General features: G+C 36.6%; 12 protein-coding genes across 12 annotated transcripts; 4 read left to right on the top strand and 8 right to left on the bottom strand.

Moving 5' to 3' along the window:
- Positions 1-10: 10 nt before the first annotated feature.
- On the bottom strand, positions 11-382 carry FDP41_007170 (uncharacterized protein; the record flags this gene model as incomplete). Its single annotated transcript, XM_044710886.1, has 1 exon — positions 11-382. The coding sequence occupies one exon, from the start codon at positions 380-382 to the stop codon at positions 11-13; it is 372 nt and encodes a 123-aa protein (XP_044558496.1).
- A 1,004-nt stretch (positions 383-1,386) lies between these two features.
- Positions 1,387-3,432, bottom strand: FDP41_007169 (uncharacterized protein; the record flags this gene model as incomplete). Its single annotated transcript, XM_044710884.1, has 3 exons — positions 1,387-3,305; positions 3,361-3,374; positions 3,428-3,432. 3 exons carry the CDS (start codon positions 3,430-3,432, stop codon positions 1,387-1,389), a joined length of 1,938 nt encoding a protein of 645 aa, XP_044558495.1.
- A 1,985-nt stretch (positions 3,433-5,417) lies between these two features.
- On the top strand, positions 5,418-6,818 carry FDP41_007168 (uncharacterized protein; the record flags this gene model as incomplete). The annotated part of the gene is made up of 1 exon (XM_044710883.1): positions 5,418-6,818. The coding sequence occupies one exon, from the start codon at positions 5,418-5,420 to the stop codon at positions 6,816-6,818; it is 1,401 nt and encodes a 466-aa protein (XP_044558494.1).
- Positions 6,819-6,986: 168 nt separating this feature from the next.
- On the bottom strand, positions 6,987-9,117 carry FDP41_007167 (uncharacterized protein; the record flags this gene model as incomplete). Its single annotated transcript, XM_044710882.1, has 2 exons — positions 6,987-8,558; positions 8,776-9,117. The coding sequence occupies 2 exons, from the start codon at positions 9,115-9,117 to the stop codon at positions 6,987-6,989; spliced, it is 1,914 nt and encodes a 637-aa protein (XP_044558493.1).
- Positions 9,118-9,633: 516 nt separating this feature from the next.
- Positions 9,634-10,344, top strand: FDP41_007166 (uncharacterized protein; the record flags this gene model as incomplete). Its single annotated transcript, XM_044710881.1, has 1 exon — positions 9,634-10,344. The coding sequence occupies one exon, from the start codon at positions 9,634-9,636 to the stop codon at positions 10,342-10,344; it is 711 nt and encodes a 236-aa protein (XP_044558492.1).
- A 612-nt stretch (positions 10,345-10,956) lies between these two features.
- FDP41_007165 (uncharacterized protein) lies at positions 10,957-12,086 on the bottom strand (the record flags this gene model as incomplete). Its single annotated transcript, XM_044710880.1, has 3 exons — positions 10,957-11,359; positions 11,584-11,598; positions 11,890-12,086. 3 exons carry the CDS (start codon positions 12,084-12,086, stop codon positions 10,957-10,959), a joined length of 615 nt encoding a protein of 204 aa, XP_044558491.1.
- Positions 12,087-12,264: 178 nt separating this feature from the next.
- On the bottom strand, positions 12,265-13,947 carry FDP41_007164 (uncharacterized protein; the record flags this gene model as incomplete). Its single annotated transcript, XM_044710879.1, has 1 exon — positions 12,265-13,947. The coding sequence occupies one exon, from the start codon at positions 13,945-13,947 to the stop codon at positions 12,265-12,267; it is 1,683 nt and encodes a 560-aa protein (XP_044558490.1).
- Positions 13,948-14,167: 220 nt separating this feature from the next.
- Positions 14,168-14,989, bottom strand: FDP41_007163 (uncharacterized protein; the record flags this gene model as incomplete). Its single annotated transcript, XM_044710878.1, has 1 exon — positions 14,168-14,989. The coding sequence occupies one exon, from the start codon at positions 14,987-14,989 to the stop codon at positions 14,168-14,170; it is 822 nt and encodes a 273-aa protein (XP_044558489.1).
- A 924-nt stretch (positions 14,990-15,913) lies between these two features.
- On the top strand, positions 15,914-16,339 carry FDP41_007162 (uncharacterized protein; the record flags this gene model as incomplete). The annotated part of the gene is made up of 1 exon (XM_044710877.1): positions 15,914-16,339. One exon carries the CDS (start codon positions 15,914-15,916, stop codon positions 16,337-16,339), a length of 426 nt encoding a protein of 141 aa, XP_044558488.1.
- Positions 16,340-16,584: 245 nt separating this feature from the next.
- Positions 16,585-17,490, top strand: FDP41_007161 (uncharacterized protein; the record flags this gene model as incomplete). Its single annotated transcript, XM_044710876.1, has 1 exon — positions 16,585-17,490. The coding sequence occupies one exon, from the start codon at positions 16,585-16,587 to the stop codon at positions 17,488-17,490; it is 906 nt and encodes a 301-aa protein (XP_044558487.1).
- An 83-nt stretch (positions 17,491-17,573) lies between these two features.
- On the bottom strand, positions 17,574-19,061 carry FDP41_007160 (uncharacterized protein; the record flags this gene model as incomplete). The annotated part of the gene is made up of 5 exons (XM_044710875.1): positions 17,574-17,666; positions 17,715-18,101; positions 18,208-18,681; positions 18,780-18,917; positions 19,029-19,061. 5 exons carry the CDS (start codon positions 19,059-19,061, stop codon positions 17,574-17,576), a joined length of 1,125 nt encoding a protein of 374 aa, XP_044558486.1.
- A 4,720-nt stretch (positions 19,062-23,781) lies between these two features.
- On the bottom strand, positions 23,782-27,117 carry FDP41_007159 (uncharacterized protein; the record flags this gene model as incomplete). Its single annotated transcript, XM_044710873.1, has 3 exons — positions 23,782-24,173; positions 24,283-24,292; positions 24,673-27,117. 3 exons carry the CDS (start codon positions 27,115-27,117, stop codon positions 23,782-23,784), a joined length of 2,847 nt encoding a protein of 948 aa, XP_044558485.1.
- Positions 27,118-27,938: the final 821 nt, after the last annotated feature.

The following is a 27,938-nucleotide window of genomic DNA, read 5'->3' as shown; positions in this document are numbered from 1 at the left end:
GAATATTCTTTTATGATACATTAAGAACCAAGTTCACTCGTACACTCTCGCCGACAGGACATACCCATACAGCGTCACCTCCTCCAGCCCCATTAATCCCAAACAAACCTGGTCTCCAACGACAGTGCTTGATAGTGCGACCAGCAAATTCAGCAGCAGGATAGCTGATCGATCCAGAAGCACCTGGTTTGATATTTTGTACGTTATATTTTAAGACTCCATCAATTAAAATTTCTAAATGAACTGTCTCTGTGTCATTACTTTTCCATGTGAAAGTTACAACAGGATTGTTGCTTGGCCTGGAAATAGCAGAAGATCCTGCAAATGCTTTTCCATCAGTGACAACGGATACGGTTTTAATATCGTCAGGGAAGTCGTTCATCTGTGCGTTTCAATTGTTGTGTTTGTTTTTTTCGAAATGTGTTTCGGGTTCGAATAATAATTATAATTCTCAAGTCTCTACAAAGAACAAAAAGAGAAAAGAATAAAAATAACTGTGAGATGGAAGATGACACTGTTATTTCACGATGAAATCAACGTTTCAAAATGATTTGTTGTATGAATTGAGCATGTTTAATTGCTACGATTTCAGGGCATTGACATTTTTCAAAGCCAGTCAAAAAAGGTCAGAATTTTTGATGAACTCATTGAATACATTCCTTTTAAAATTGAAAACACCATTATCACACAACCCTCTGAAAAGAACTTTACTAGCCGCAATGTATCTCACGAGTAGTGACTGGCTTCCATAATTTGCTGTTGCTGGAGAGAAGGTGTTCGTTCAAGTACAAGCTGCGTCAACGTTGGGTCAATCATGTGATTGTTAAAGACGCCTTATTGTGTTAAAGATTTCACACCAAAATTGGAATACAATCCTTCAGTAGGATTGTTTGGTTGCTTTCAATGTCTCTTCCATGGATGTTTGGCAGACGATCATCTCTAATTCTCAATATCCAATTCAAAGCTACAACCAATTTCGTATCCCTTATCCTTCCTCAAACGGGTTGTACGGATTTTCCTTACTTCTTGAACCTTCCTTGTTCCAGAGAAATATTCCAACTATTCATGTTTTGTGCAATCCAATGTTGGAATTAATAGTAATGGTAACAGGCGCAGTACAGATGAACAACACCAAGAGCTTATGGTCATCCAAGAGCCTTCAATATTGTTTCCTCGGCTGATACTAGTAGCATATATAGAAGTTTATTCATGGCGGCACTGCTAGTATATTACATCAGAATGCGCCTGGTGAGAGAAATAGGAGTTGGTAGATTGATGCTAAGATGTTTGATGTATCCTACGTGCGTGTGGTAGAATAAACTCAGATTTCTCGTATCGATTTTAATCGTTGGATTACTTAAATGAACAAACACTATGATGAATAAATTACCATTTCTCATCAAAAGAGTGTTGATCTTGCACTAACCAATGATAATAGAATACCGAGAGGTCCTTCATTTGCAGTTCCATTGAGGAACGATCGTAGTATCTCCAAGTATTTAGTGCAATCCTTGGTCTTGCCTTCACAAACTTGTCTACTTTCTTGACGTCGATATGCGAATATTGTAAGTCCTTCCAAATGGATGTATTTTCCATAAGAGTCAATAGAATTGGCTCTACATATTTACGTTTGTCAAAATAATCAAGTCTAAAATGTGTAATACAAGGAAATAGAGTTGCTACTTGCTCCAAAAACGGTAGTAGAGACGGTAATCTCTTTTTACCAATCTTCTTCATTACCAATTTTAGCTTCTTGATCATAACGTTTGGTTTGTTGGAACATAAAGGTACAGTAAGGTCACGTCCGTCGCCAATCTGGATCGTCAGATAAGTGACTTTGGGAGGAATTTTGATCATTTGAGGCAAATCAAGCTCAAGTGTCGTTAAGGTATCTGCAAAGAGGTCCACTAGTACTTTTTTGTCAACAAATTGCTGCATATTGCCAAATTCTTTTAGGTTGGGAGCAAGTGTTCGAATATTTGTTGTGAAATTCTCGCGTTCCAAAGTCGTTGCAAAATTAAAATATGCTCCAATATTGAAGTATTCGAGGTTGGGAAGAATTCCACCCCCAAAACAAATAGGTCCTGACAAATTCAAAAAATCGTAGCAGCTGGTAATACTACAATACTTCAAAAATGGAAATTCACTAATCTTTTTAAAAATATCTCCACTGATTTCGCTGCACAGATTAATGTCAACATGTTCTAACTTAGGAAACGCTTGTAATAACTGGTAAATGGTTTCTTCAGAAAGGTTATCCCCTGTTTCCATGTCAGTACAAGTAATGATCAAACGTGTCAATTTTGGGCACATCTTTGCAAGAGATATGAACAACTCTTCATGCACGCAAGAAAATATGTACTCAAATGTCTCCAACTGTGGACATAATCTCAGTAAATCAATGCTAAATTTTTCTGGGCTACCATTATCAGAATCGTGATTTATCCGTAAGAATTTAAGTGACTCCAAAATTGGTACGTAAATGTTGTTTTCATCGTCTTGAAAAATGTAGTCTTCTGTTCCTGAGTAAATAGTAATTTCTAATTTTTCAAGAGCATTAGTTTGTGACAATAATTTAAGAAGGTCACATCTACTAAGAGACATTCCATCCAACACTAAATTCTTAAGGTGAAATCCCATTGGAGCTTGCGTACAAATCAACTCTGAATGGGTAATGGCAGTTTCAAACTCCTCTACATCATTGTTGAAACATTCCTTTTCAAAAACAATGGCAGTAGTTCTCATGTTGTTTCTTGATGCAATGCTCAACATTTCAAATATTTCAGTACTACTGCAATCCACGCTAAATATCCATCTTCTAGATAATTCATGTAATGAACCACCTCGTGTTGCAATTTCCTTCACAATCTCCTTCACTTTTTCTACGTTACGTTCTGAAACAATTAATTGCTTTCGAGTTCGTAATGCTCCAGTTAATGTCCATGAAATGTCTCTCATTGTTAAAGTTGCTTCACTTGCATCATATTTAAACTGTTCTTTCACAATAGAAAACACTGAATGATACATTGATTTGGAACAAAAGCTCAACATCAAGACTTCTCCAGTTAAAAGAAAGTTCAAAATCCATCCAAGCTCATCATGAGAGAGTACTGCCAAGCAGGAGCTTTGTTTCATTTCATTTGTTGAATTTTTATGAAGTAATTTGTTCTTTTTCACATTATGTTTTCGAGACAATGCATCATCATCATTCAGGTGAAATTCTCTCTTCCTTTTAATTTCGGAAGTGCTGTTGGAATCTACATGTTCAACTTTTTGAATGTTTTCCGATGATGATAGTGGTTGTTCTGACAATCATGATCATTTTTTCAAAATTAATAACGCATCTATTCAATTACTTACTGGAGTCTTTTCTGCTTGAATTTTGTCTAAAATCAGAACACTAAAGATCATGATTATTGACACCTACCCCATTTTTTTAATGACCGCCATCAAAAGATTTTTTTTCAATTCCAACTTCCTATTATAGTAGGAGCAAGCAAATTATTCATGAAAATCAATGCAGTAATTATAAGAAGGGAACTTATTTGCACTTTGGTGGTGGATGTCCAGTTTCTGTTGATATTCACTATTGTTGCATTTCCAAAAAGTGATATAGTCGAGGAAATACTTATCGAGTTGGTTTTTTTGGCTCAAATTCCATATTGAGCAATAGTTTGGGAATTGTACGATTCATTCTTGTCAAAGTTTGCTTGAGGTCTTCGATCTCTTTTCTTGAAAATTGAAAACTGTAACTCTCTAAATGGAAATGCATCAGTTGGAAATAATAAAATTAATAATTGAGTCTTTGATATTTGTTTCATGAAAACAACAACCCACAATTTCCACCACAATCTTCAATTTGAATTTTCCTTAGATTGCACTTTGCAAATTCAAATTCATTGTAAGCATGAAGACTGTCTGAAGGTTGAGTGAAAACACTTTTTACCACAATAAAATCTTGTAAGTTGTGGACAATCTTCACAAACGATGTCATGTCTTTTCCTATTGCAAATTTTGAACGAACTATTGTAATTGATTCCAAATGTGATTTTGTCCACGTTTCATGTGTTGGTAAAAAAGTGGCAAAATCAACAAGACATTTTGAAAAGACTACATGTCTAAGGCATGAAATCCATTCTTCTTTCATTCTCAACGTGAAGTTTGACTTAGCTCCAGTCAATTTCATATTTGTTAATTGTAGGGTTGGTAAAAGGTTATCTGTGACATTAGCTACATGTATATTTTCTGAAATTGAGATTTGATTGACGTTTCTTGAGGTGAATTGATTATGGTAATATGACAATGCTTTCAACGAGTGGGTAGGGAAAAGAGCCATCATTGCATTCTGTATATCGTTATTTTCTGGGTATATATTGCAAATTAAACTGAGTTCTTCCACATTCTGTAAGCAATTGTTGGTTTCTCTTTTAGTATTAATAATTAAAACAATATCAATAACTTTGTTCGTCGATGGGATTTTGAGACATTTCAACCTTGATTGTTGCAACAGATTTAAAAAAGTTCGTCATCAATACTTAAAGCAACATCTTTGAATAAACACCGGGCTGTACACCTCAATCGAAAGGTATGATAGAATTGGCATTGACTTTAACACATTTCGAAGTAGCAAGTCAATCATATTTTTTTCTGGGTGACACGTCGCAATGGTCAAAAATTCCAAGTTGTCACAAATCTGTTGTTGCGAACATAGGTATTGCATGTCTAATGGAGATCTAAGCAAAAAACCGTGGATTGCTGATGAGAGAGTGTTTAGAAAATTTGTGATCTCAGAAATGAATGATTTACTTACTTTTGAGGGGGACATTGGATATGGGAAATGGTTGTGTTTTTTTTGATGATGAAAAAATGAGAAAACGAATCACAACATCCAAATCAAGCACATGATCATGTGCATCAAAAGGAATGAGAGGATTCATCATCATCGGAGAGTGTTCGGTTCAACAAGGAAAAACATCCACACCACATTTTTTTTTGAAATTTTCAAAAATGCTCAATTCGTTGATGATGAAAAGACTTCTCAGAATTCCTCTAAGGTCTGAATCACTTGAGAGCGCGTTCAATGATTTTCGATATTAGTGCTCATCCATCAACAATGGCAGGTTATTAAAGTTATTGATGTAAAGATTTAACTAAATGGTTAGTTTGAAACTCAATTGACGTTTTAAGCCATTGTTGTGTGATGTTTGACAGTTCTTGTGACTTCACAGGCTGATATCAACAAACAATGTATTAGTAACTGAAAACTTGAATTTTAATCTTAGCATTGCATGGTTTTTTGTTAGCAGCATTCAACAATCATCCGCTTTAGTTGAGATGATAATGAACTATTTCCAAAGGAGGTAAAGGAAGGAAAATTTGGATTTGTAAATTTTCGAATCTCAAAAAAAAAATTTACCATGTCTTTCTTTGATTTGTCTCACAGCCAAAAGCCTTCCATCACCACCAAGATTCTACCTTGCTTTCTCATATGTGGTTTCCTTCTTTTTGTGATGATTCTTTGTGAAGCATCTGCCAAATGTCAAGCAGCTCAACTTCCACAGAGCCGTCTTTCCGTCGCTCTCTCTCAACACTTTTCATTTCTTTCTCTTTTACCGAAATCTCTCGAACATTCGTCTAATTCTAATCATCATAATGATGAAATAATTATTTATTTACCAAAATCAATTTCTTCAATTTTTGATTCCACACAAAATGACAACTTTATTATTGGATTTCCATTAGCAGAATATCTCGTGCTCATTGCTGTGTTGATTGCCGTTTTTGTCATTGTCTTATTCATTGCTCCATGTATCGTCTCATTTGTGGTTTTATGTGTTGCCAAATGTACAGTGAATACAGACAGATATCAAAGATTGACTTTTGACATGATGGATCATTCCACTGCCGTTGAAATGCAAGACAATTCTACGAGCCCATATCCAGTGACCACATTGAATTCAGGTTGGCATCGAGCCATTCATTCAAGACTGTTTGACACTTCCTCAAAAGATTGTTTATGGTTACTATGTTTGGTAATCACTTGGTTGCCAAGAAAGATTTTTTGTTGTGGTTTATTGGAAGCATGTTGTTTTTTACGTTTGACAAGATTTCATGTGAGAAATATGAGAGTTGGAAATAGAAAACTTGATTTGGAAATTTCAGACACTTGTCATTCCATGGTGTTGATTAGTGCCATTAATCATTTGTTAAGTTTTTACACTTGTGGATTGTGGAAAGCTTTGGGATTGATGCATCATTTCTTTTTGTCAAAACTCGATCAGAGATTAATGTGGAGAGAAAAGGATGAAATTTATCCACACGGAGAATATGATCAAGCCACTTCTGTCACTCCTGAAAATGGAAATTCCACAACCATCAACACCACAACTGCCAGTTATCAAAAATTAATTTGGAACGAAACTGAACCTGGCTCCTTCCTTTGGTTCAGTGCTTATTGCGGAGAATCCATCGAGCTCACTCACTGGTTCTTTAACGTCCTTAACGTTTTCACATGTAGTTTTTTGGGTCCAATTATTAAGGCATGGTATTTGAGGCATTTGATGCGAAATGTGAAATTTGGAGGAAAAGGTGAATTTGTATTGGTCGAAGAGGCCACTAATCGAATTACGAGTCGAATCGCAAATTCTCCAAATCGAATCATGTTGAGAAGTGAGTTAGAGGGATGTGATTTGTTTTTGAGAGAGTTTTTATTGAAAGTTTTGAACTTTTTGACTTTTGGAATTTTTGGATGTTTGTTTGGAGAGAGTTTTATCTTGTCATTTATGGATGACCATATGAAATTGGTTGCAGAACATTAATGTTGCACCACAATAAGAACGAGAAGTTGTGCCTTCCGTTTAGCACCACCCAACAACAACCACCTCAACAACACTCTCAGTAATCATGTGTTGATAGCTTACTAAACTTCCCATATTTTGCTACAGCCAAAAAACTATGATCAAACAAAATAATAACAACTAGAAAGTTTATCCTGCAGCAGCTGGTTCAACATTTTGAGGCACTTGTTCGTTTGGTTCTAAATCTGGTTGAGCTTGTTCAGAAGGAACCTCAGAAACTGGAGCTTCAGTTGGTTGTTGAGCTTCTTGGACTGGAGTCTCAGTTGGTTGTTCTTGTGGTTGTTCTTCAGGTTGTGGTTGTTCTTGTGGTTGTTGTTCTTGAACAGGTTGTTCCAATGAGGTTCTCATAGTGTGAGCAACATTTTCAACAGCTTGCCAAATGTCATGAGCCTTTTGAATAGCTTCTTGACCTTGTTCAACTCCATTTTGTCCTGTTTGGAGAACTTGGAGAGCCTTATTAATGAACTTGTTCTTTCCACCAGTGACTTGATTCAAATTTTCAAAGACATCTCTACCAGTTCCCAACACTTGTTGCATCTTTCCAAGGAAGTGAGTAATACCTTGTTGATTGACTTGGAGTTTACCATTTTCATTCTTCAAGAAGAAGTTTCTGAACAAGTTTGGATCCATATTCTTGATGGTTTGTCTGACACCTTTCACACCATTGACAATTTGAGCACCACGGTCAAGGAATTGTTGTCCCTTACCCAAAGCTTGTTGCAACTTGTTCAATCTCTTTGATCTTCCACCAGTCAACTGGTTGAGACTTCCAATAAAGTTTTGTCCATTATTCAAAACACTTTGAGCACCTTGAATAGCTCCATCAATTCCTCGAACACCCTTCAAATTCTTCAATGAAGCTCTGAAATCTCTAAAGCTACTAATGGCTTGATTACCACCTTGAATGAATCCTCTACCCTTTTCCAAAGCTCCCAAAATCTTGTTGAGTCTCTTACTCTTTCCACCAGTGACATCATTCACTCGTTGCAAAATATCTTGAGTCTTTCCAATAGCATTATCAGCACGTCCCAAGAATTTTTGAAGACCACCAGAAGTGAGCATCTTTCGCAAATCTTGTCCTCTCAAATTCTTCAACTTCTTCAATGAATTGACACCCCCTTGAATTCCACTCAAAGCATCCTTTCCAATTCCAGTGAAAGTATTGGCCTTATCCAAGAATGTCAATCCCTTGTTAACGAACTTGCTCTTACCACCAGTGATGAGATTCAAATTTTGGAAAACTTTTTGACCCTTTCCAATCAATCCAGAGGCCTTGTTCAAAAAGTTTTGACCCTTTTGGAAGATATTAGCACCCTTAAACAATTGAGATGGTTTGAAATTGGAGACAATTCCCTTCAATCCACCCAAACTCTTCAAATTTCCACTCAATCCCTTCAATCCACTGACAATATCAGCACCACGTCCCAAGAACATTTGTCCCTTACCAATGACACCTCCAACCTTATTCAAGAAACCCAAACTCTTATTCAAGAATTTACTCTTACCACCAGTGACAGCATTCAAACCACCCAAAATGGCTTGACCTTTACCAATGATGGAGGAGGCCTTACCGAGGAATGCAGCACCCTTTGCAATGGCACCACCAACACTTCCCAAAACTGGAGCACCAGCACCACCAGAGAAGACAGTGAGAGCGATTGGGACGGCAATTTTGGCGACTTTGCCAATGACTCTACCGGCCTATGAGAATGTTTGTTGTGGTGAAATGCGCATGTCAAATCGGTTGATGTTGACAATGGAGTCGACGTTGGAAATATTTTGCGTGCGCGTGATGGGGATGAATTTTCACACAAATTCGCGGTCGCATAATGACATCAAAGACAACAACAAGACATGATGTAACATGTTTGGATCATCATGATTCAAATCACTCCATACATTTCTTCTCTCAACTTACCTTTCGAACAAATCGACCAACTCTTCTAAAGAATCTTCTGAACTTGGCAGATGACTTGGCCAAAGCCATGGCTTCAGCATCGCTCAAAGTCGAAATATAATTCAAAAGCTCATCATCAGCTTCAATATCAAAATTATAGGATGCCATATCTGCCAACACCATTTCCAAGTGTTCATCAAATCGAGGATGACTCATATCTGACATCATTAATTGATCGGCAAAGAGTTGTAAATCAGCAAGTACTTGCTCTTGTTGTTGAGCAAATGCTGTCTTGGTGGTGAAGCACAACACCAACACCGTGAAGAGAGCGAGTGCTAGGATGCTCTTGATGGTTCTTTGCATCTCTGTTTTCGTTGTTGTTTTTTTAGCTGTTGTTTTTTGGGAGTTTTATACGGCACAAGGCTTTTGACACTTGACGCACGATTATAATCTGGAACGATTGTAATGTGTCCATGTTGAACAAGATATTTGCGAACATTCCAGGTCCATACAAAGGAAATGAAACAATCAACAATAAAAACTCAATGATACAGGTGTAAGTGTGTTGCAAACAGCAAATGAAATTTACAAACAACACAGCTGTGATTGGTTCTGCAACTCAATGATTTCTTTTCCACAGAACACAAGGTGGCCAAATTGTTCCGTAAAGTTCCTCAAAAGATCCAAATGGATGTTTATGTCAAATCAAAGTCATGCCTGATCTCAAAAAGCAATAAAAAGGTAATCTAAAACTGTTGTGGATTTGGGCACTCTTGAAATTTTGGCATCTTCATTCATTGAATAAGGCCCTCATCCACACATTTCAACTCCAAAAAATTGTTCCAACCATAAGTGAGTGAGCAAAAAGGAGATTTCACAATGAAAGCACTCTCATCGTTTCAACAGAAACTTCTCATTGCCGTTCTAGTGCCAACAATCATTATCGGAACATGTGCAATATTGTTGGCCATCCTAGTGCCCATCGGTGTGGTGAATAGTGTTCCACCCGAATATTGTTTTTCAACAGAGAATTTAAAGGCATTCAATGTGGGAGATGTGCTGACCTTGTCTCGAGGTGATGATTTCAAGATGACAATTTCTTTTACAAATTTCACAAATTCAAATGAAACAACGAAAGTGGGGCGAATGAAATACAGATCTTGGGCTATTCCAAGAAGTGTGGATTTAATGAATATGGATGAAAAAGGAAGTGCAGTATTAAGGAATTCTGGAGTCCTTGTTTCAGATTATACGTACGAGTTGTGGGAATGCATTGTATCAGATCCTTCCAATTTGGTGAAGTTCGGACATGTGGTGTATGACTACAGAAATACTCAGTACTTATTTTACAATGCAGCTGGAGCACTAGTGGCCTGGATGACCTACAATTCAGTTTCATCCTCTCTTGATTCAAAGACCTATCAACTATTCAACTCGAATGGAGACAAAATTGCAACCATTACGAGGCCATCCATGTCTGTATTTCAACGAGCAGTGGATTACACTTGCACCTTTCAGTTGTCCACCAATGCCAACATGATTGATTTCAGAGGAGTCATTCTAATGTTTGGAAGTATTGCACTCAAGTAATTAGTCACTTTCACAACAAACCCATTGAATAAAAAATATAATCACATGCAAGAGAAGCGTTGTGATTGGGTCAAAGTAGTTGTTCAGATGGGGAAATGAAGACCATAATTGTTTTGTGTATAATCACTGCCTCTTCATACACTTGAGTTAGACAAATTCATCATCGGATTTTACTGTAAACACCTTATCAAAATCAAAACCAGTTGGCAGTGCCTACGCACTTCAATTTATGGTTGAAAAAAATTCAAAACGTTACTTTCCAGTGCTGAGAGAAAGGACAGCATGGAGTCAATAACGATGGGTTCCGTTCCTGAGTATCCGCAGAGGTGCAACGAGGAGCAGAAACTAAGGCAAGAAGATTTTTGAATCGATGTAAACACTTCAGGCGTGCCGATTGTAAAATATGATTATTTATATACAGACAAGCTGAAGAGGAGGATTGAGGACCATCCTGCTTCCTGAAAAACGTAGTTCAGTGATCATCAATTAATTAATGGTAGAATATTATATTTTGTAGAAAATAGTGGTTGATTGAGTTAATGATTCCTTACTGAACTGGTGAGAGACTCATCACTCTATCTCCAAATGCTACAAATTGTTTCAAAGAAGAATTTACATCATCAGACACTTCTTATCCTTTCCACCTCCTTTCTTTTCATCCTCCTTCTCCTTTGCTCGTCTAATCTTCATGACTGCATCAATGGCTGCGTAGAAAACTTCCTTCAAGCCTTCTTGAGTCATTGCAGAACATTCTCTATAATCGGCACATTGTAATTCTTCAGCAAGCTTGACTCCTTTTTCCTTTGTAATTGGAGCAAGTTCCTTCTTTTGCAATTGTTGAAGCACGTCTGGATCATTACGAAGATCGATTTTAGTTCCCACGAGAACAATTGGAGCATCGGGACAGTGATGTCTCACTTCTGGAACCCATTTGCTTGAGATGTTTTCAAAAGAGTCTGGATTGACAACGGAGAAGGCACACAAAAAGACATCGGTATCGGGATAGGAGAGAGGTCTATTTGTTATTGTTTTTGTGGTTGTTGTTGAATATTTATCATTGAGAAGAGGTTGTTGTTTGTGATGATAATAATGATAGGAATGTAGTGTGATCGTGAGAAGTAGAGTTGATGACAAAATTTGGAAAGTTGTTCGATGAAATCACACAGAATGGATCATCCAGTAAGATTGATGATGAATGATTGTCAATATTATAATTGCAAGACAATGTCATTACGTTACCTTATACGGTCATATCTATTGTGAGATAATGACGATCATTGTTGAGTGGCATCAAATGTCAACCACATCCAATATTTGTAATCATCATCATAATATTGTTATTATCATGGTAGTATCCACACAACCGATTCAATTATTTCATCACAACAACGGCACAGAGCAACACAATATTGTTGGAGAAGAAGGAACAAGAAGATGGTGTTGGTCACAGGCATACAATATCGTTCATAACGATATCATTGTCAACAACATCACAGTCATTCCATATTCATCATCAAAGCAATAATAATTGTTTGAATCACTTACTCTTCTTGACCAGCTGTATCCCATAAACCACAAATATAAAGTTCATCTTTATAATTCACATTTGAATTGTAGTTGTCGAAAACAGTTGGAATGTAATTAGTATCAACAACCTTTCCATAGGCAAAGGACATGAGGAGAAGAGTTTTACCAATGGCTCCGTCTCCAACTGTTACAATTTTGATTTCTGTTCCTGCCATTGTTGTTGTTGTTGTTGTGATGAGTGAATTTTTTTGATGTAACTTTGCCTGTCATCGCAGGTGTCAAGTGTCATTCGCGAAGAAGAGTTCCTTGTTTCTGAAGGAGGATTTGTTGAAGACATTCTTGGAGGTTTCTTTGGGCTTGAATCTTTGTACCATGATTTGATGACAGTTAGTGCTAAAGTATTCGACACCTGAAAGGCCTTTCATGTATCAAAGTTCCTTTAACTCCATTTTCTAGCGTAACGTTCTGTTGTGTAATTGCATTAACAGTGGAAAGTTTGTATTGAGGAAGGTGTGTAATTCCTAATTGTTTTGCTTGTTCTTTCAAATATGAAAACATGGTAGACATTTTGTACTTTTTACACAAATCTAAAGGAGTTTCTCCGTCATTATTCGTAATATCAAAATCCATAAAGTATTTCACTTCTGAAGCCTGAGTTTCTTCAGTCTTGTCCATGTTAATTTTCAAAACATCTTCCAAAATAAACTTCATCCTTTGAAGTTGTCCAAAGTGACATAAATAATGTGCAATGGTATTACCATCTTCCGATTGGTGATTGAAGGAAATTTTGTACTTGTGGAGCAGCATTAATAATTTTTTTTCATGTGTCCTTTGGGTCAAGCAGGTGAAAATAGCATTCTTTCCATCGAGCTTATTGTTGTGCGAAAATAACTTGTTCAACTCGTATTGAGATAATGTTGCAGGTGTTTCTGAATTTTCCAAGCATGTTAAATAATCTAAAATAAATTTTAAAACATCCAGGTTAGCATGAATGAGAGCTAGCTGAATGATGTTGTATCCCTGAATATCTTGCTGGGCCGTGTCAATTCCAAATGGCGAATGAATCAAAAAGAAGATCAATAGGGGTTTGGCAATATTTTTGTGGAAATTGGAAAAGTCATCAAAACTTGACAAATAGCGTGCTGCATAAGCATCCAATCGATTTCTCCTAAATTTAAATTCATTCACAAAATATTCAAAGTAATAGTTGATTACTTCTTGGTAACTAATTCCATCATTAAGCATTTGAGATGCAATGTTATAGATATTCTTTTGGAATACCACATTTGGGAATAAAAGGTGAAAATTTAGTTCTTCAAGTAATTTATCCACATTTGTTGAGGGAGAGAGATTAGAAACATCCACATATTTGAGATGAGGCGAAAAGCATTTAAATAAACCCATAAATTCCCCCAGTAAGCAACGTATATCATAATATGGATCAGCTTTGGATGAACAATTTCGTAAAACTATTTTTTCAACTGCTGACATTTTAAATCCACTCAGAATTTGTTGTCCATATTCAGGTATGATGCAATATGGAGTAAATTTTGCACTAATTTCAATATCCTCCAAACGTCTCCCCATCGTAAGTGCAAGCGAGTTTTGCCAACTTTCACTATTTTCAAACTTGAAGCGAATCCAACTTGCTAAACTAATTGTGTCAAAATTGCAATCAATCAAACATAATTCTTTCAAAATTCCTTCCCATTCAACAAAAATGGCATAGAATACTCCTACTGAAATACTCATATTTTTCAAAGTGATTCGTTTCACTTTTTTGAAATGTGAAAGAATGATTCTCAAAAATCCTAATCCTCTCACATCATAACTTTCACCGACCTTTAAATGTTTATAGGCGGGTGGTAATTTGTCCTCAATGACTCCTAAAAATCCTTTACATTTCAAACCAGAAATTGTGGAGAGATCCCAATACAATTCTGTACAATCTTCTTTCATACATTCACAACAAAGTTGCTTCCAGTGTTGGCTCACTCGTTGTAATTGAAAGAGATAGGGAATGGGAAGTAAGTAGGAGAGAATGAATTGAAAGACATCAAGTCCGACCTGATCCATGAAATGATTCCAATGATGATCATCATGATGGTGCTGTTTGGCCATCATTTGAAAAATTATAATGATTAGGAATGCTTTCTTCAACAAGAATGAATACTAATTATGTACGGATGGTCATGACGTAAGATTAGGTCGCTATCGATAGGTTGTGCGATTGATGAAAAACAAAATATTTTTTTTTGTGGTGAAACAAAAAAACCTTGTTCAAGCTGAAATTGCCTTACCAAAAAGGCCTGTGTTTGGCTTCTTTCAACGAAGGTACAGCAATTGGTGTTTTCTCTCCTGTTTCCTGTTCTTTGGTTTTCACTTCAACTACTACATTGGCCATTTCATCCATTTGTTGGAAGATTAAGTGTTCCAAATGTCGAAATGGTTTAACCCAGCCTTTAAGAGAGGACTCACTCACGCTCTCATCACTGCATCGATATGTGACAATATTAAAATTACTTCTCCTCCAAAATGGTGCTAATAATTGCTCTTGTTCAGTTTCAGATTTTTCAAAGAATTTTTCATTAATTCTAGAATAGAGTTCCTCTTCATCATGATCTGTTAGAGATGTTGGCTGCGATGAAGAGCCTGATTGAAGCGCATTGGGTACAATTATTTGTGACGTTCGTTGCTTGAGTTGTTCCCATTTCTCTTTCATTTCAATTTTGTTGAAAACAACTTTGGTGTATAATTTCATACAAGAATATTTGGGCCAACTGGTAGCCGAAGAGAGTACATGAGCATTCACAAGTCCTTGTGTGGTCCAAAATGCGCAATTTCCTCTCTCATCCACTCCTGAAAACCATTCAAATTTCCTTAATAAATTATAAATAGGTCCCAAAATCATGCTGTATTTAGCGAGTTTGGAATCTCCTAAATTATGAACATTTTGATAATAATGATGCATGGTAGTGATGTAGTCTTGTGGCCATTCTTCAAATCGAAAGCCAATCATGGTTCTTGAATAGATTCCTCCTTGCTCATTTCCAACCTCAATGGAGCATTTATCTGGATCCCCAAATAAATACTCTTCAGCTGGAATAAAATTGACCATTCGATGGCCTGGTTTCCCAACAACTGTTGGAGTGCAATTCGTGAAATTTTGTGAACATGATGAATTAATCAGGGATAGTTCAGTAACATGATGACGATATAAATAATATTGCCAAGTTTGACAATAACAAACACGTACTATTCATGACTATTGATTTCCCAGTTTCAGGATTAGTATATCGTATTGCAGCATGACCATAGGGATTGATCGATGAATCAGAATTCCAGAAAACTGGATTTGAAAATATTGATGGTTCCACATAAATATATTCAAACGCAGGTGGTTTCTGTCGCCCCAAAATTGCATCCACTTCTTGTAATGCTGTACTCTTATTCGCCCCAAAATTGCATCCACTTCTTGAAAAGCAATTTTTAAATCATGACGATATAATGATGAATGATAACTCCGATAATTATCAAATTTACGAATGTCAACACTAAATGGTGCATGTTGCAAGTGGTGGACATGATTACCATGACCACTCAGTACACTTCGTAGGTGTGAGGAAAGAATTGTTGCGTGAAGTGAAGGAGGATGGTAACATCTTCGAAGGAAAAAAGAAGCCTTGGCGAGGAATTTTTGAGAGTTGAACATTTTTTTATTTGGAACAACAAGGTCAGTGAAATTCAATCAATTTGTTTTCTTCCCAAAATTGAAAGATCATATCTTAGATGAATGAGGTTTGAGATTGAGACAACCAAGCAATATTTGGCCAGTTGTCAAACCTTGTGTTTGATATCTTTTTGAGCGCACTTGTTCATTTCCAAAATGGGATCAATTCTCCCAAAACGAAAAAAAAAAGCGAATTCATGAACCCTTTTCTTTTCCATTAAGGAAATATATTTGAAAATTCCAACCAATCACATGGGCTCGTAATGCCAGCCTTATCACCAACAAAAAAACCCACAACACATCACAGTCTCCATGAATGACACACACCACTTCAAAACCATCAAAGCCTTGCCATCTCATCCAAGACACAACGATTGGAATATGTTCACAGTTCAAGGAGATGAAGTGGTACAACTCGGAGTGAGTACCTCTTGGGAGATGTGGAAGCCTTCGATTCCGTGTATGCTTCAGCGAGGCTTTTCTCCTTCTCAAATTGCTACTGAAATGACTCGAGAGATTGTCCAGGGTGTGTTGGCAAAGGGGGAAAAGCAAAGCTCAAAGAAGAGGAAGGAAGAGAGCACCAACAACGAGAAGGAGAATATATATGGCAATTATTATGAAGAGAAGGAAGTTAAATCAAAGAATAGCAATCCCTATTTCGAGGTAGCTGATACAGCTGTGAGGGAAAACATTTGTAGCTTCTTGTTGGACTGTATTATGTCTAATTATATGAATTAGAAAAGATTGGAACAAAGGTTCATTAATAGTCTATTGTCCTTAACTAAAGATCCGCGGTTGTTGTTTGTAAAAAGTTTGGCGCCACTGTCATTTTCATCGTTATTATCAAAAAAAGTCAATTCATTGTTTTATACAACGCTTGTGTCAATCCTCTCCATTGTGACGATTGTAATTCCTTTCTACAATTATCATAACACCTCACCTTTGTAGTAGCCTGCTGTTGGAATTCAAAAAAAGAAGAGAAAATGGGAAGCGCTTGTTCTTCTACTCAAGCAGTTCACTCTCATGATGAACCAGAAAAGGTGAAGAAAGATAAGAAAGCAAAAGCAGAAATGCATGAAAAAACATCATCCGACCATGAGGTAAAGATGGTCACATCAGAAAAGGAATTAAAGAAAGATACAAAGAAGACGGAAGAGAAGCGAGTGGTTGAAAGTGGGACAACCGAGAAGTCTCCAACAGTAGCTCAAGAGGATGTGGTGCAATCTGAACAAGTTGCCACAGCAGTAGAAAAACATGCATCAGTAGAAGAGAAGAAACCAGAAGAAAACAAACAGGGTGAAACTCAACAGCAAGTTTCTGAACAAGCTCCAATACCAGTGGTCATACCCAATAATGATGATGAGATACGACAACAAGTGATGAAAGAAATATATAAAATTCCAGAACGAATGGATGAAAAACCCATCGAAAATGCAGTTGAGAGACAGCTCAATGAAGATTTTGAAAAAGTACACAAAGAAAAAGATGATGAAGAAGGACATGTTGTTGAAGGTTTAGAGGTGGTTGGAACTGGCATTGCTGGTTCCACTGATTTGAAGAGTGCACCTGAACAAACAGCAAATTCTGCGCCAGAAGAGGCTGGAGATGAAGATCTTGGAGGAGAAACAAATGATCATGTGGGAGGTGGTGAGAGTTTGGATGAAGACAACAAGTATGAAAATGGATATGAGGATGAGGCTGAAAAACAAAACCAACAGGAGGAATTGCAAGAAGAAGAAAATCAATCCACTCACCAATGTGAAAATGATGCTATGAAAGAACAAACGGAAGAGGCTGATGATGAAGAACCTCCAATACCTATGCAATCAAATGACATTTCAGAGCAAGAACTTGAGGCAGCAGAAAACTTGACTCAGGATGAACAATAACAATTTGTAAATTATAACACAAACTATTTGAATACATTATTGCTTAAAAAGCACAACAAAGAAAGTGACTGACACGCAGCTAATCAACATCCTTGTTTACGCGAAACAATGGAAACCACTTCAAAGTGGCCATTTTCTTTGTTAACTGAGCCAGGCGGAACATAGGCAAAACTCATCTAAATAGATTGCATTCAAACAAGTTCTCATTCTATCCATCAACTTACCTTATCCGTGTTATGAGAGACAGCATATTTGCCGTCCTTTGAAAGAAATATAAGACCACCAAGTCCACTCACTTTTTGATCCAAATATTCTATGATTGTTTCTATAGCGATTTGTTCTTCATTCATATTTAATTCTTTCTCAGAGTCCTCTTGTTGTTGATTTTTTGAGATACTTTCAAAATTTAAATGTGAGTAAATAGACGCCTTCTTTGGTAAAGTGGGTGTGTTGTGAAATTCGAGCCACTTAATCACTGTACCAGTCATTTGAATTTTCATGATGGATTCTCCCCATCCTGTGCTTGAAGCACCTCCAACATTGCTGTCTGCATAGGTTCCAGATCCAATTATGCCAGTGTCTCCTGACCGTCCTGGTACTTGGTGATTTACCTGTCCCTTAGAAGCAATACCTTAATGATGAAAAAACTTACACTATAAATTGATGAAATATTCAAATAAGGGTTGTTGCCATGGGACTGTTTCTATAAAAACATACCTTTTTTGGGGTTCCTCCAGTTGAAGTACCAGCACAAATAGTGCCATTTAAGTCCAATGCCACACATCCAACGGTGCCTTTCTTTGAAGGTGGTGGTGATTCAATTTTTGATTCAAAAACTGTCCTACTGGTAAATTCGTCATTATTTCTTATACTCTCCAAAAATTCTAATTCTCGTTTCGTCAATAATTCTTCAACACTTGTAACAAATAATTCCTTACATTCTTCCTCGCTGTGACATGTTGATCTTGCAAACTCCAAGGCGTTTTCTCCAACTAGCAAAACATGCTCAGTTTGGTTCATGACCCGCTGGGCAATACGAATAGGATTTCTCACAGACTGAATGGCACATACAGCTCCACATTTCATGCTAGTTCCATTCATAATGGAAGCATCCATTTCTACTTGTCCTTTCAAATTTAAAAATGATCCTTTCCCAGCATCAAATGTTTCATCATTTTCCAAAATAGAAATCTTTGAATCATTCACAAGTTGTAGCGTTGGGGTGTTGAGTATCATCGATCAGTTAATTATTTTTGATTTCATATTAATAATTAATTATTGAAACTCACTGCTCTCACCACAGCCTCTTCTGCATCAATTTCTCCGCTCAATAATTTGGGATATACTTGTGCAATGGCATTATAGGTTCCATGTATATGATCTTGTTCCATCTCGCTCGGAATACTCCAAGCTCCACCGTGAACTATCTGTATTCTCATCATATTCCATATCGGAATGAATATTTTCGATATTTGAAATTAATTCTTCAGTATATTCGGCACTTCTGGAGAAGATATTAATTAACACAACACACTCACCATCAACGGAACTCTTTGATTTTCTGCAGCCATTTTTGTTGCTGAAATAATTTCGTTTGTGGTTGTGAATGCGATCAACGATGAAGCCTTGATCAAGAAGTTCGATAAGTTGGCTCATCATCCGATCAAGCAGGCTCCGCAAGCGGAAACGCTTCATCAACACAATCAACAGTGATATCCGAAGATGATCTTAAAAGCTGAAGGTGGTGGAATTAAAAGCCAAATTGAAAGAAATGGGCCACGGAAAAGGAATATCAGGAAAGAAAAAACAAGAATTAATTGATTTGATTTTGCAATTCAATAATAATAACCAAGGTCATCAATCGACAACGAATACAAATCCTTTTGTTAGTACTCTTCACACACAACAGAAATCAACAAGAAAATCAAACAAAGAAAAGAAAAAACAAGAGGAACAGATCTATGAGGACACTCGCATAGTGAATGGAAAAATTGTATTGGATGTTCCAGCTTGCCTCAGGAGATCTCGAGATGAGTTTGAAAAGCAATAGAAGTAGAGAACCACAATTCCTTCAATTCTTATTTAATTGGATTGCATTATTTCTCAAAGATTAGTGGAACTCAAGTGAACAATTTCTTTGTGATTCCTTTTTGTCCAGAATATGTAAATGATGATTCACATGGTGATCACCAATTTGAACAAGTTATTGGAGAGGTCAGTCCTTCAAATTGTGATTGTTTCTAACAGTGAACCACCCATCTCGAGTGGACTTCAACAATTATTTTTCAGGAATAACTGAGCCATCATTCCTTTCGAGTAAGTGACATTTTAAAAATCTCCATATTTAGTAAATGACACGAATTGCGTTAAAAAGACGATCAAGCCTTACTCGACTGAACTGTGTGCTTAGCCTTCAACATTTTACCGCTCAAATACTACAATCAATGTTTTGCGACCACTTTAAATAGTGACTTGTGCATGCTTTGAAAACCAAAACATCAATAAAAAAACAAACAATTGAAATAATCCTCAGATGTACTGGTGTGTGGTTTGTTATTCCAAGCCAACTCAAGAACATTCCGAAGGATTTGAAGCACACCTTGAGAAAGCCTTTGTTCAAAAAGCTTGGGGAGACTATATACATTTCATCTTTCATATGCAATGGATTAGATTGGTAAGTTATGATGATCTTGTTAATAGTTTAGGATAGACTTTCAGTGATGGCAACATTAGTTTACCACAATGATGATTTGTCATCCATTAGAGAGAACTCAACAAAGTGCAAAAAGACATTGCCTCTTGATGGTGGATGAAAAGAAAGGTGTGAATGTCGAGGAGGTGGATCAAGAGTACAATGAAGTTCCACAACCATCCAACGTTGAGTCATCAAGCGACAACAATATTTATCAGGAATTCAAGACCACGGCTGTTGAAAGGATGTCGGCTGATCAAATTTACAACACCTTAGTGAACAACGATCATAAGGGTATGGCCAGCCTGTTTTTTGCACTTTTTTCAAGGATGTCAATCTCGAAGAAGAAGGGATGGTTAATTGCGAGTATTGAGAGTTACTTGGATTATCCTTTATGAGCACACATTCATGAGAACCCGTCCAGTTATCAGCTGTTGTTAGAGAGCACAAGAAGATGAACATTTTGAAATATCATAACGATATCAATAAAGTGGTGAAGCTGTCCATTCAGTTTGCAAAATTAAATAAATACATTATTTTAAAGTTGAGTCGAATTTCATTTAATGGCGAGTCCACACAGAAGGCCTATGACATGGTGTGAAACTGATGTCTCGAATTTTGATCTGTCCATTACCAAGTGGATCCACTTGCTCATATAATGCAATCGCGTGGATTCTCTCAAATGCACAAACCTTTTTTGGGATCACATAAAAGTCTTTGAATTCATAGTTGGAATTAAAAATTGAGATAATCTGCAAGTTAGGTGGAGTTGTTATTTCAACTATTTTAAACAGCTCTTTCCTTTGTTCCATATTTTGTTTTTGGTGAAAGACCTTACTTTGTTCATCAATTTTCCGTAAGTAATTTCAAAGATTGGCCATGAAAAAGTGATGTAACAAGATAATATGACTACTGTAATTAAACCTGCGTCCATAAATTGATTTCGTGCCAATCCGACGAATAAGCTCAATTTATCATATCCAAATACAAATGTAATAATTTCGCCCAATGCAATTAATCCATCGATGAAAAATACACATGTTACCATTAACATGAATTTGGTGAAATGATATTCCATAATTGATGAAGGCGATATTTTCATTTCTGATTTTAAGGCAAATAGAATCTTTGTGCCATAGAAAGTGAAACCTCCAACAAATGTTACGAAATAGAAAATTCCTGCACTACACATCACAATCCATGCGATTTCATAACTTTTGACGGACACATAAATGATAATACACACATTTCCTAATACTACTAACAAAATATAAAATAGAGAAAGAATTAGAAGATTTAGCTTTGAAAGTCCTGCATTATTAGTGTCAGTTTTTCTTTTTGACATGTCAATAGCATGGCTCCAACATATCACCAAGCTGGAGTAGCCGCAAATCATAAAAACACAAGCAAGTGCTCTAAAAAAGCCTTTTCATCCGATCGTTACAATGAAACTTCTTTGAAAACAAAGCCCTCTCACTTACCTGGAAAATAGGAATTGAAGACAGGGTAAACAGAGGAAAAGTTGAATGTAAATCTTAACAAATTTTCCAAAAAGGCACTCCATGCAGATAAGGTTATAAATATCGGTGGTTGTGAAACAGTATCAAAATAATGTCTCAATCCTTTTAGAATTTTCTTTAGTAAGCTCGTCTCAAGTACTACATCCGATCTCTTTTTGAATGAATTTACTCTTTCCACCATTCTCGGTATCAAGACGAAAAACAATTGGAAGAGAGTCACAACAGCAAAGGCTACACTGAAAAGAATCACAGATATCAAATAGGCAAACATAATTTGCCATCCATGATAAAAATCGTCACACTGAAAACCGAAACTGTTTTTAAATGCATCAACATTTGAAGGATCGAAACCACATCGACAGGTTATAGGTACTTTTAAGGGAGGTGATGGTCACATTTCAAATCCTATCGAAAATAAACCCTTAAAGTAATAGGTAAATAGTAATGGAAGTGAAACGTTTTTCAGCGCTTCCTCGTCTTGAAAAGTTAAATTCAAATGCTGTTTCACAAATTGTGCAATATTTCGTCACCTAAAATGTTGTGGTTAAATATAGGGAAGTTCTTCAAGGTTTTGTTTGAAATATCAGAATCTGTTACAATTCTATTGTTACAGTGAAAATAGGATACCTGATTGAGCTTTTCAATGAACTTCGACGAAGAAAGAGAGAAATGATCGACCTCTGACACTATTGAAAAGGATTTGCAGGAATTATTCAACAAGTATTCCCTGAACATTTCACTCTGTGAATTGTTGCAATGTAGGCAGTGATTTATAAACACTCCTAAGGCGGTAACTTGTGTAGAGTTCATGAGATCCCAAACCTTGTCATGACTGCAGAACAAATCAACACAAGAAAAGTTCGGAAGGAAATCTACGAGTTCTGAAGGGATGGTGTTGTTTGAAAATCCATTCAAATCGCAGAAATCATAATAATCAGAGTCTAAAGTATAAAGAAATGGGTGATAAAACTGATTGACTGGGACCAGATTCAAACATTCAGTCTTGGGATAGTGAAAAGTGTTCAATATTGTAAGGGATGAAGAAGGAGAGGTTGTCAAGGAATGGATTTGTTGTACTTGAATGCATTTAAGCCAATAAGAAAACAAGGTGAGTATGACTGCTGTGGAACAAATCAAAAGTGAGCTTTGGGCCATTCAAAGATTGTTTTTCGAAATTTCTTTTTGTTCGATAAGTTATATTGATAAGACTGTGAAGTGATCGCTCTGTTTGAAGGTTGTGAAATGACCGTTCACACTTGCCTTATACCTTCCTTATATCGAAGCATCGCCCTTTCCATTTGGGTTTTGTTCAAATAAATGATGAATAAAATGCATGCCTCAACCTCAATATGATGATATATATGGATAAAAAATAAGGAACGCGTTCGAAATGCTAATCGAGAAAGTTGATATTGCGTTGAGTTATTGCTTGTAAATAGAGAGGACGAGATGAAAAATAAATATACAACGGCCATTGTTAGATGTTGGTTCGGTTTCATCGATTCAATTTTCTCTACAGTGTCCAATAGCAAATTCTTTCCCACGTTATTTTGAGCCAATCTTTCAAACTATGGAACCACGTCTACGATCACTCTTATATGTCATCTTGTGTGATGTTTTTGGTCTTCATAGGTCTAATGAATCATCCTCGATCACAGACTTTGAAGAACTTTTCAAAGAAAGGAGTCGTCAACACATGTTGAACATGCAATTTGATGTGTCAAAATGAAGATCGAATTATATCTCCGTCATTGTCGGAATGATCATCAAATTTTCTACCTCCGAACTACTTCGGATGAGAGTATTCAGGAGTCAACAAAATCTTCCAAATCGAGCAAAAAAGTTTCTCGATGATCGTCGCTATACCAAAAGATTTGAGTCGTTACGAAATTAAGAATGACACACAGTGGTTTAACTCGAGCCGAAATTTGAAAGAGAGTTTGTTGGTGTGTTGGTCGCATGTGTCATTTTAATTTTGTAAAGTCATTTCATAAAGATTTTCAAGGGTTTTGCCTTAGATCCATTTATTAATAACTGTCAATAAAACGATCTCTTTCAGCAGCCCTTGCCAACCAATTTTCAAGGAAGACTATTCTCACATGTTGGACATCCCCATCTGATATAATCGGCACGATGTTTCTCATTCAAAGCTCTTGCAAATTCCTTTGCATCTTGACCATGATAACCTCCCAATTCAGAAATATATTGTTGAGAACGACCAACTCCAGAATTCACAGCAATATCTGCACACACATAATATGCAGGCATTGGTAATGGGCTGCAACCTCCTTGATTGAAATAATTTTGTTCATACAATTGAGCAGCACATTGCTTGTAGACAGTTGGATTCTTGTCATAGGCATACTTGCAAAAGTCAGCTGGATGGCCATCGAAACCAGCATAGAGAGGAGCAAAGATCGTGTTGCGGTGGATCCAACATTGGTATGGTGTAACTCCCATGCAAGTGTAGCCTGATTGATGTGAACATGTAAGGCAATTGTGAAATTGGAAGTGATCATGGATTAAAAGATGTATGGATTTGAATAAAAGATGGGATAAGAGAATCAGAAGAAAACTTACCAATCTTACCCTATGAAATGTTACACAATCAATGTATGCGTTCAAAAAGAAAGATCATTCCACATTGAATTCACATAATAACTTCAAACTACATTACAATCTCGGTTATATTCTAATACGAGATGCTTAAATTCATTTAGCAATCTTCAAACTCGAGACCAAAATTTGCATACTATTACTATTTTAGCTTTACCGCACCTATGTGAAAGTCATTACTTGATGGACTAGAGGAATAGAAGTAGTATTTGAAACAGTGACACGAGGAACACTTTGATTTTTTCAAAAGAGATGGAAGAAGAAGAAATCATTTTAAGGATTGAAAATGTTATTGCCAAGCATGGTTAGAAAGACAACAATGGCATTCACAACTGCCAATAAAACTAAATTCACCTCCCTTGCTGATGAAATGGAAGCTGCTTTTAACAGCTTTTTGACATCCACCACGAACAAGCTCGATGTCACTACTGTTGCACTTTCTGCTTCATTCATACTTCTACTCAAAGAATTAGTGGTTATTGGCTCAACATGTGCTTGCAAAAAGCAGGAAGTCGATTGTTGGGAATACTTTTCCGGAAAGAGTGTTGAAAGTAATTTGAAAGAAAAGCCATAGAAATTATTACCACCAAATTGATAAGTCAGAGTTTCGACTTGAGAGTCTGGGACTGAGTTGGCAATCACTGGCTTCCAAACATCCATGGTTAAAGAATTAAATCTAGAACATCCATATTGGCCTGATGAAGGATTATATGTAATAGAAGCGGTAAATTCTTTAAAGCAGCACATAAAAGCATCTTTCACTCTTATTCGAGTGCGATCTCCCAAAGGTGTAGTCACATGGACTTGCGCAAAAAGTCTTTCATCTGAGAGGAATTTTATCTTTGGAGTCCAGTCGTTATTTGAAAGTGACATGGTCGATTCTAAGGTGAAATTTTTCTGAGAAGGTGGTGTAATAATGGTATAAGTAATTTGAAGAGGTAAATATTCGATCACTGTATCTAAAACTCCTTTTCTCTTCCAGATCGTTTTGAAATATACTAATGATCGATAGTCATTGGCAGTTTGATCAGAAATTACCACAACCCGATAATATTTTTTAAAGGTTGCAAAATTTTGATATAAAAATTGTGTCTCTGTCACACGCAGTGCAAACAATGAGTTGGTGCTGTTATAAAACTCAAGAGACATCAATGAAACATTAGTTGCCTCAAAAATTATTTGAATCACTAAGAATCCACTATTGGTGCTAAATTCAATAGGGTACAAGTTCGTCAAGTATCCATTTAAAGGCGTCGTTTGATTAAAAGTAGAAATCGAAATGACAGGTGATAATTGAACGTTAATGACTTGTGTTGTGGTAAATTTGTAATCTCTACAAAATCCACCATTTGTAGTGACTCGAGTATCCACCACGTGGATGGAAATAGGAATACTCAATGTCATGTGATCACCAGAATATGTTTTCGTTGTTGCATTACTAGAAATAAAGTGATCCACAAGGTACGGAGAAGTCACAAATGATTCAGTGCATGGTAAATAAGAGATATTTGAAGAAACATTCATCCTCTCATCTCCAACAACTCGACAAGTGGTAAAGTTAAATTCCGATGTTCCAAAAAACATGTAATATTCTAAATTCACATGATCGTCCTTAGTTATGTTAACCTTAAAAACAAGTGTATTATATGCAATGACTGTTGATTCAATGACTGGAATTGGCGAGCCCATCACATCTAGGTCCCAACATTTCAATTCAAATCCTACGCAATTAGATGAGTATCCAAGAGAAAATCCAGTTTGCATGTCATAACAACTTGTTGACGAGTAATTACTGAATATTCCTCCTGTTTGACACTTGTTGTCATTATAGGAATAATAAGACGAGCATGAGGCCTTTACATATCCAAAATTCATGCTGAAACTACAAGTATCTAGTGGATGATATTCCACAAATTTAAGATATTGAAGTTCACAAGTATAACCATAATGATGACGAATGGCCATTTGTCCTGGCTGTAAAGATGGCAAATTGGACATACAATTAGCAATTCCAAATACATTCCATGCCAATTGTACACAAAATCCACTTGGAATACACACTTGACTTGGTCTCACTAAAGTCGAAGAAAGTCTCACGGTGCAAGCACTGTCTGAGAATAAATCGTATGAAATGTATCCATTCAAATATGGATCGGATTGATCATTATGACAGGTCAATGAATATCCAGTGTTAAATTCATTGGAATTACAAGTATCATTGTTCACAACAAAAGTATATTGTTTGTAAATGCCTTGAGAGCAGGTGTCACCATGGAATGACGTGTATTGCGAGCAATTGGCTTTTCCACTATAACCATCCATTGCAGTGACAAACAAATCAGGGGAACACACATTTTTGGGAAAATAGGTCACTATCGGTCGTGGATCTTGGCATGAGGCTCCATCGTTATATTGCATGGCTTGAACTTGACCAGGACGAGGAGGTGGTGGGTTGTTGCCTGGACATACGACACGTCCAAAATAGCCAAGCTGAACATTGGAATCACAATACATGTTGGGTGTGCAAGTGGTGTTGCGAATGAGAATTGAGACTTTCGAAGTGCTGCAATATGGGTCTGTGTACAGGTCGTACAAGACATGGGTATCTTGTTGTTGTTGTTGAAGGAAACTAGTTTGTGAACGTGTTGTGGTCGAAGCTTCTTGTTCGGAGAAAGTTTTTAATTCATCATTGACGGCTTCCAAAATAGAGGTGTGAGAAAATATCGGAGAATCACAAACAAGAATAACCAAGACAAGAAGAACTAGCCGTGTCAAGCACGTGTTGGCAATTCGTGTCATGCCGCAATATTTTTATGTGTGAAAATATTAAGTTTCTGTTGTGGTGCCATGAAAGGCATGTACAAGCAAACTGGAAGGCAATTTCCGGAAAATAAAATTAAACCCAAAATTTCTTTTTTGGCAAGCCAACTTTCCACCTTGATTTTTCTTTCCCGCTCCTGATCCAGATTTCTAACGGTCAAAAAAGTTTTGCCGCCTGCCCCAGAAAATCAAAAAAAATGGCCAACAACAAGAACAGCAAAAACAACATCAAAAAGCTGTGAACAAGCAAGACTTGCAGAAATATGATGTCCCATCCTAATTAGGGTTTCCAATGGCATTGACGCATTTTTCAAAGATAACAAGCACTTTGTGTCTGAACAAAAGGTGCAATCACTGGCAATCTCACTGACAAGATGAAGCTACAACACCGAAAAATTGACATATGGCTTGCCGATCCAAGCAAATGGCAAGAGAAAGCAAACCAAATTTTTTCACCAAGACCAGTCGTCACATCCAACAACACATGGCACATAATCAACACATTGTTGAAAATACCTATTGCAACTCTCAAAAAGAGGATTATGATGACAACGACGTAGAAATTATTGAATCCAACTCATCCACCAGCCACAACATACATTATCACGACCAACCTTTGATCTTTTCAATTCCATGATTAATCCCTGTTTCGGAGGACCAGTCATCCAAAAGTTGGGCCAAGTTGTTTCAGAAGACAATCATGAGTAAGAAGTTTAATAGTGCTCTGTGGAAAACAAAGTAAATACATTTCAATCCAAATAATCAATTCCTGAAACAATACAACTGCTGGTCGTCTGGTA

Source organism: Naegleria fowleri (assembly GCF_008403515.1).
Source record: "Naegleria fowleri strain ATCC 30894 chromosome Unknown tig58, whole genome shotgun sequence".
Classification (NCBI taxonomy): domain Eukaryota; phylum Heterolobosea; class Eutetramitea; order Acrasida; family Naegleriidae; genus Naegleria; species Naegleria fowleri.
Note: the sequence above shows the minus strand (reverse complement) of the source record. Positions and strands in the feature narration are given on the sequence as shown.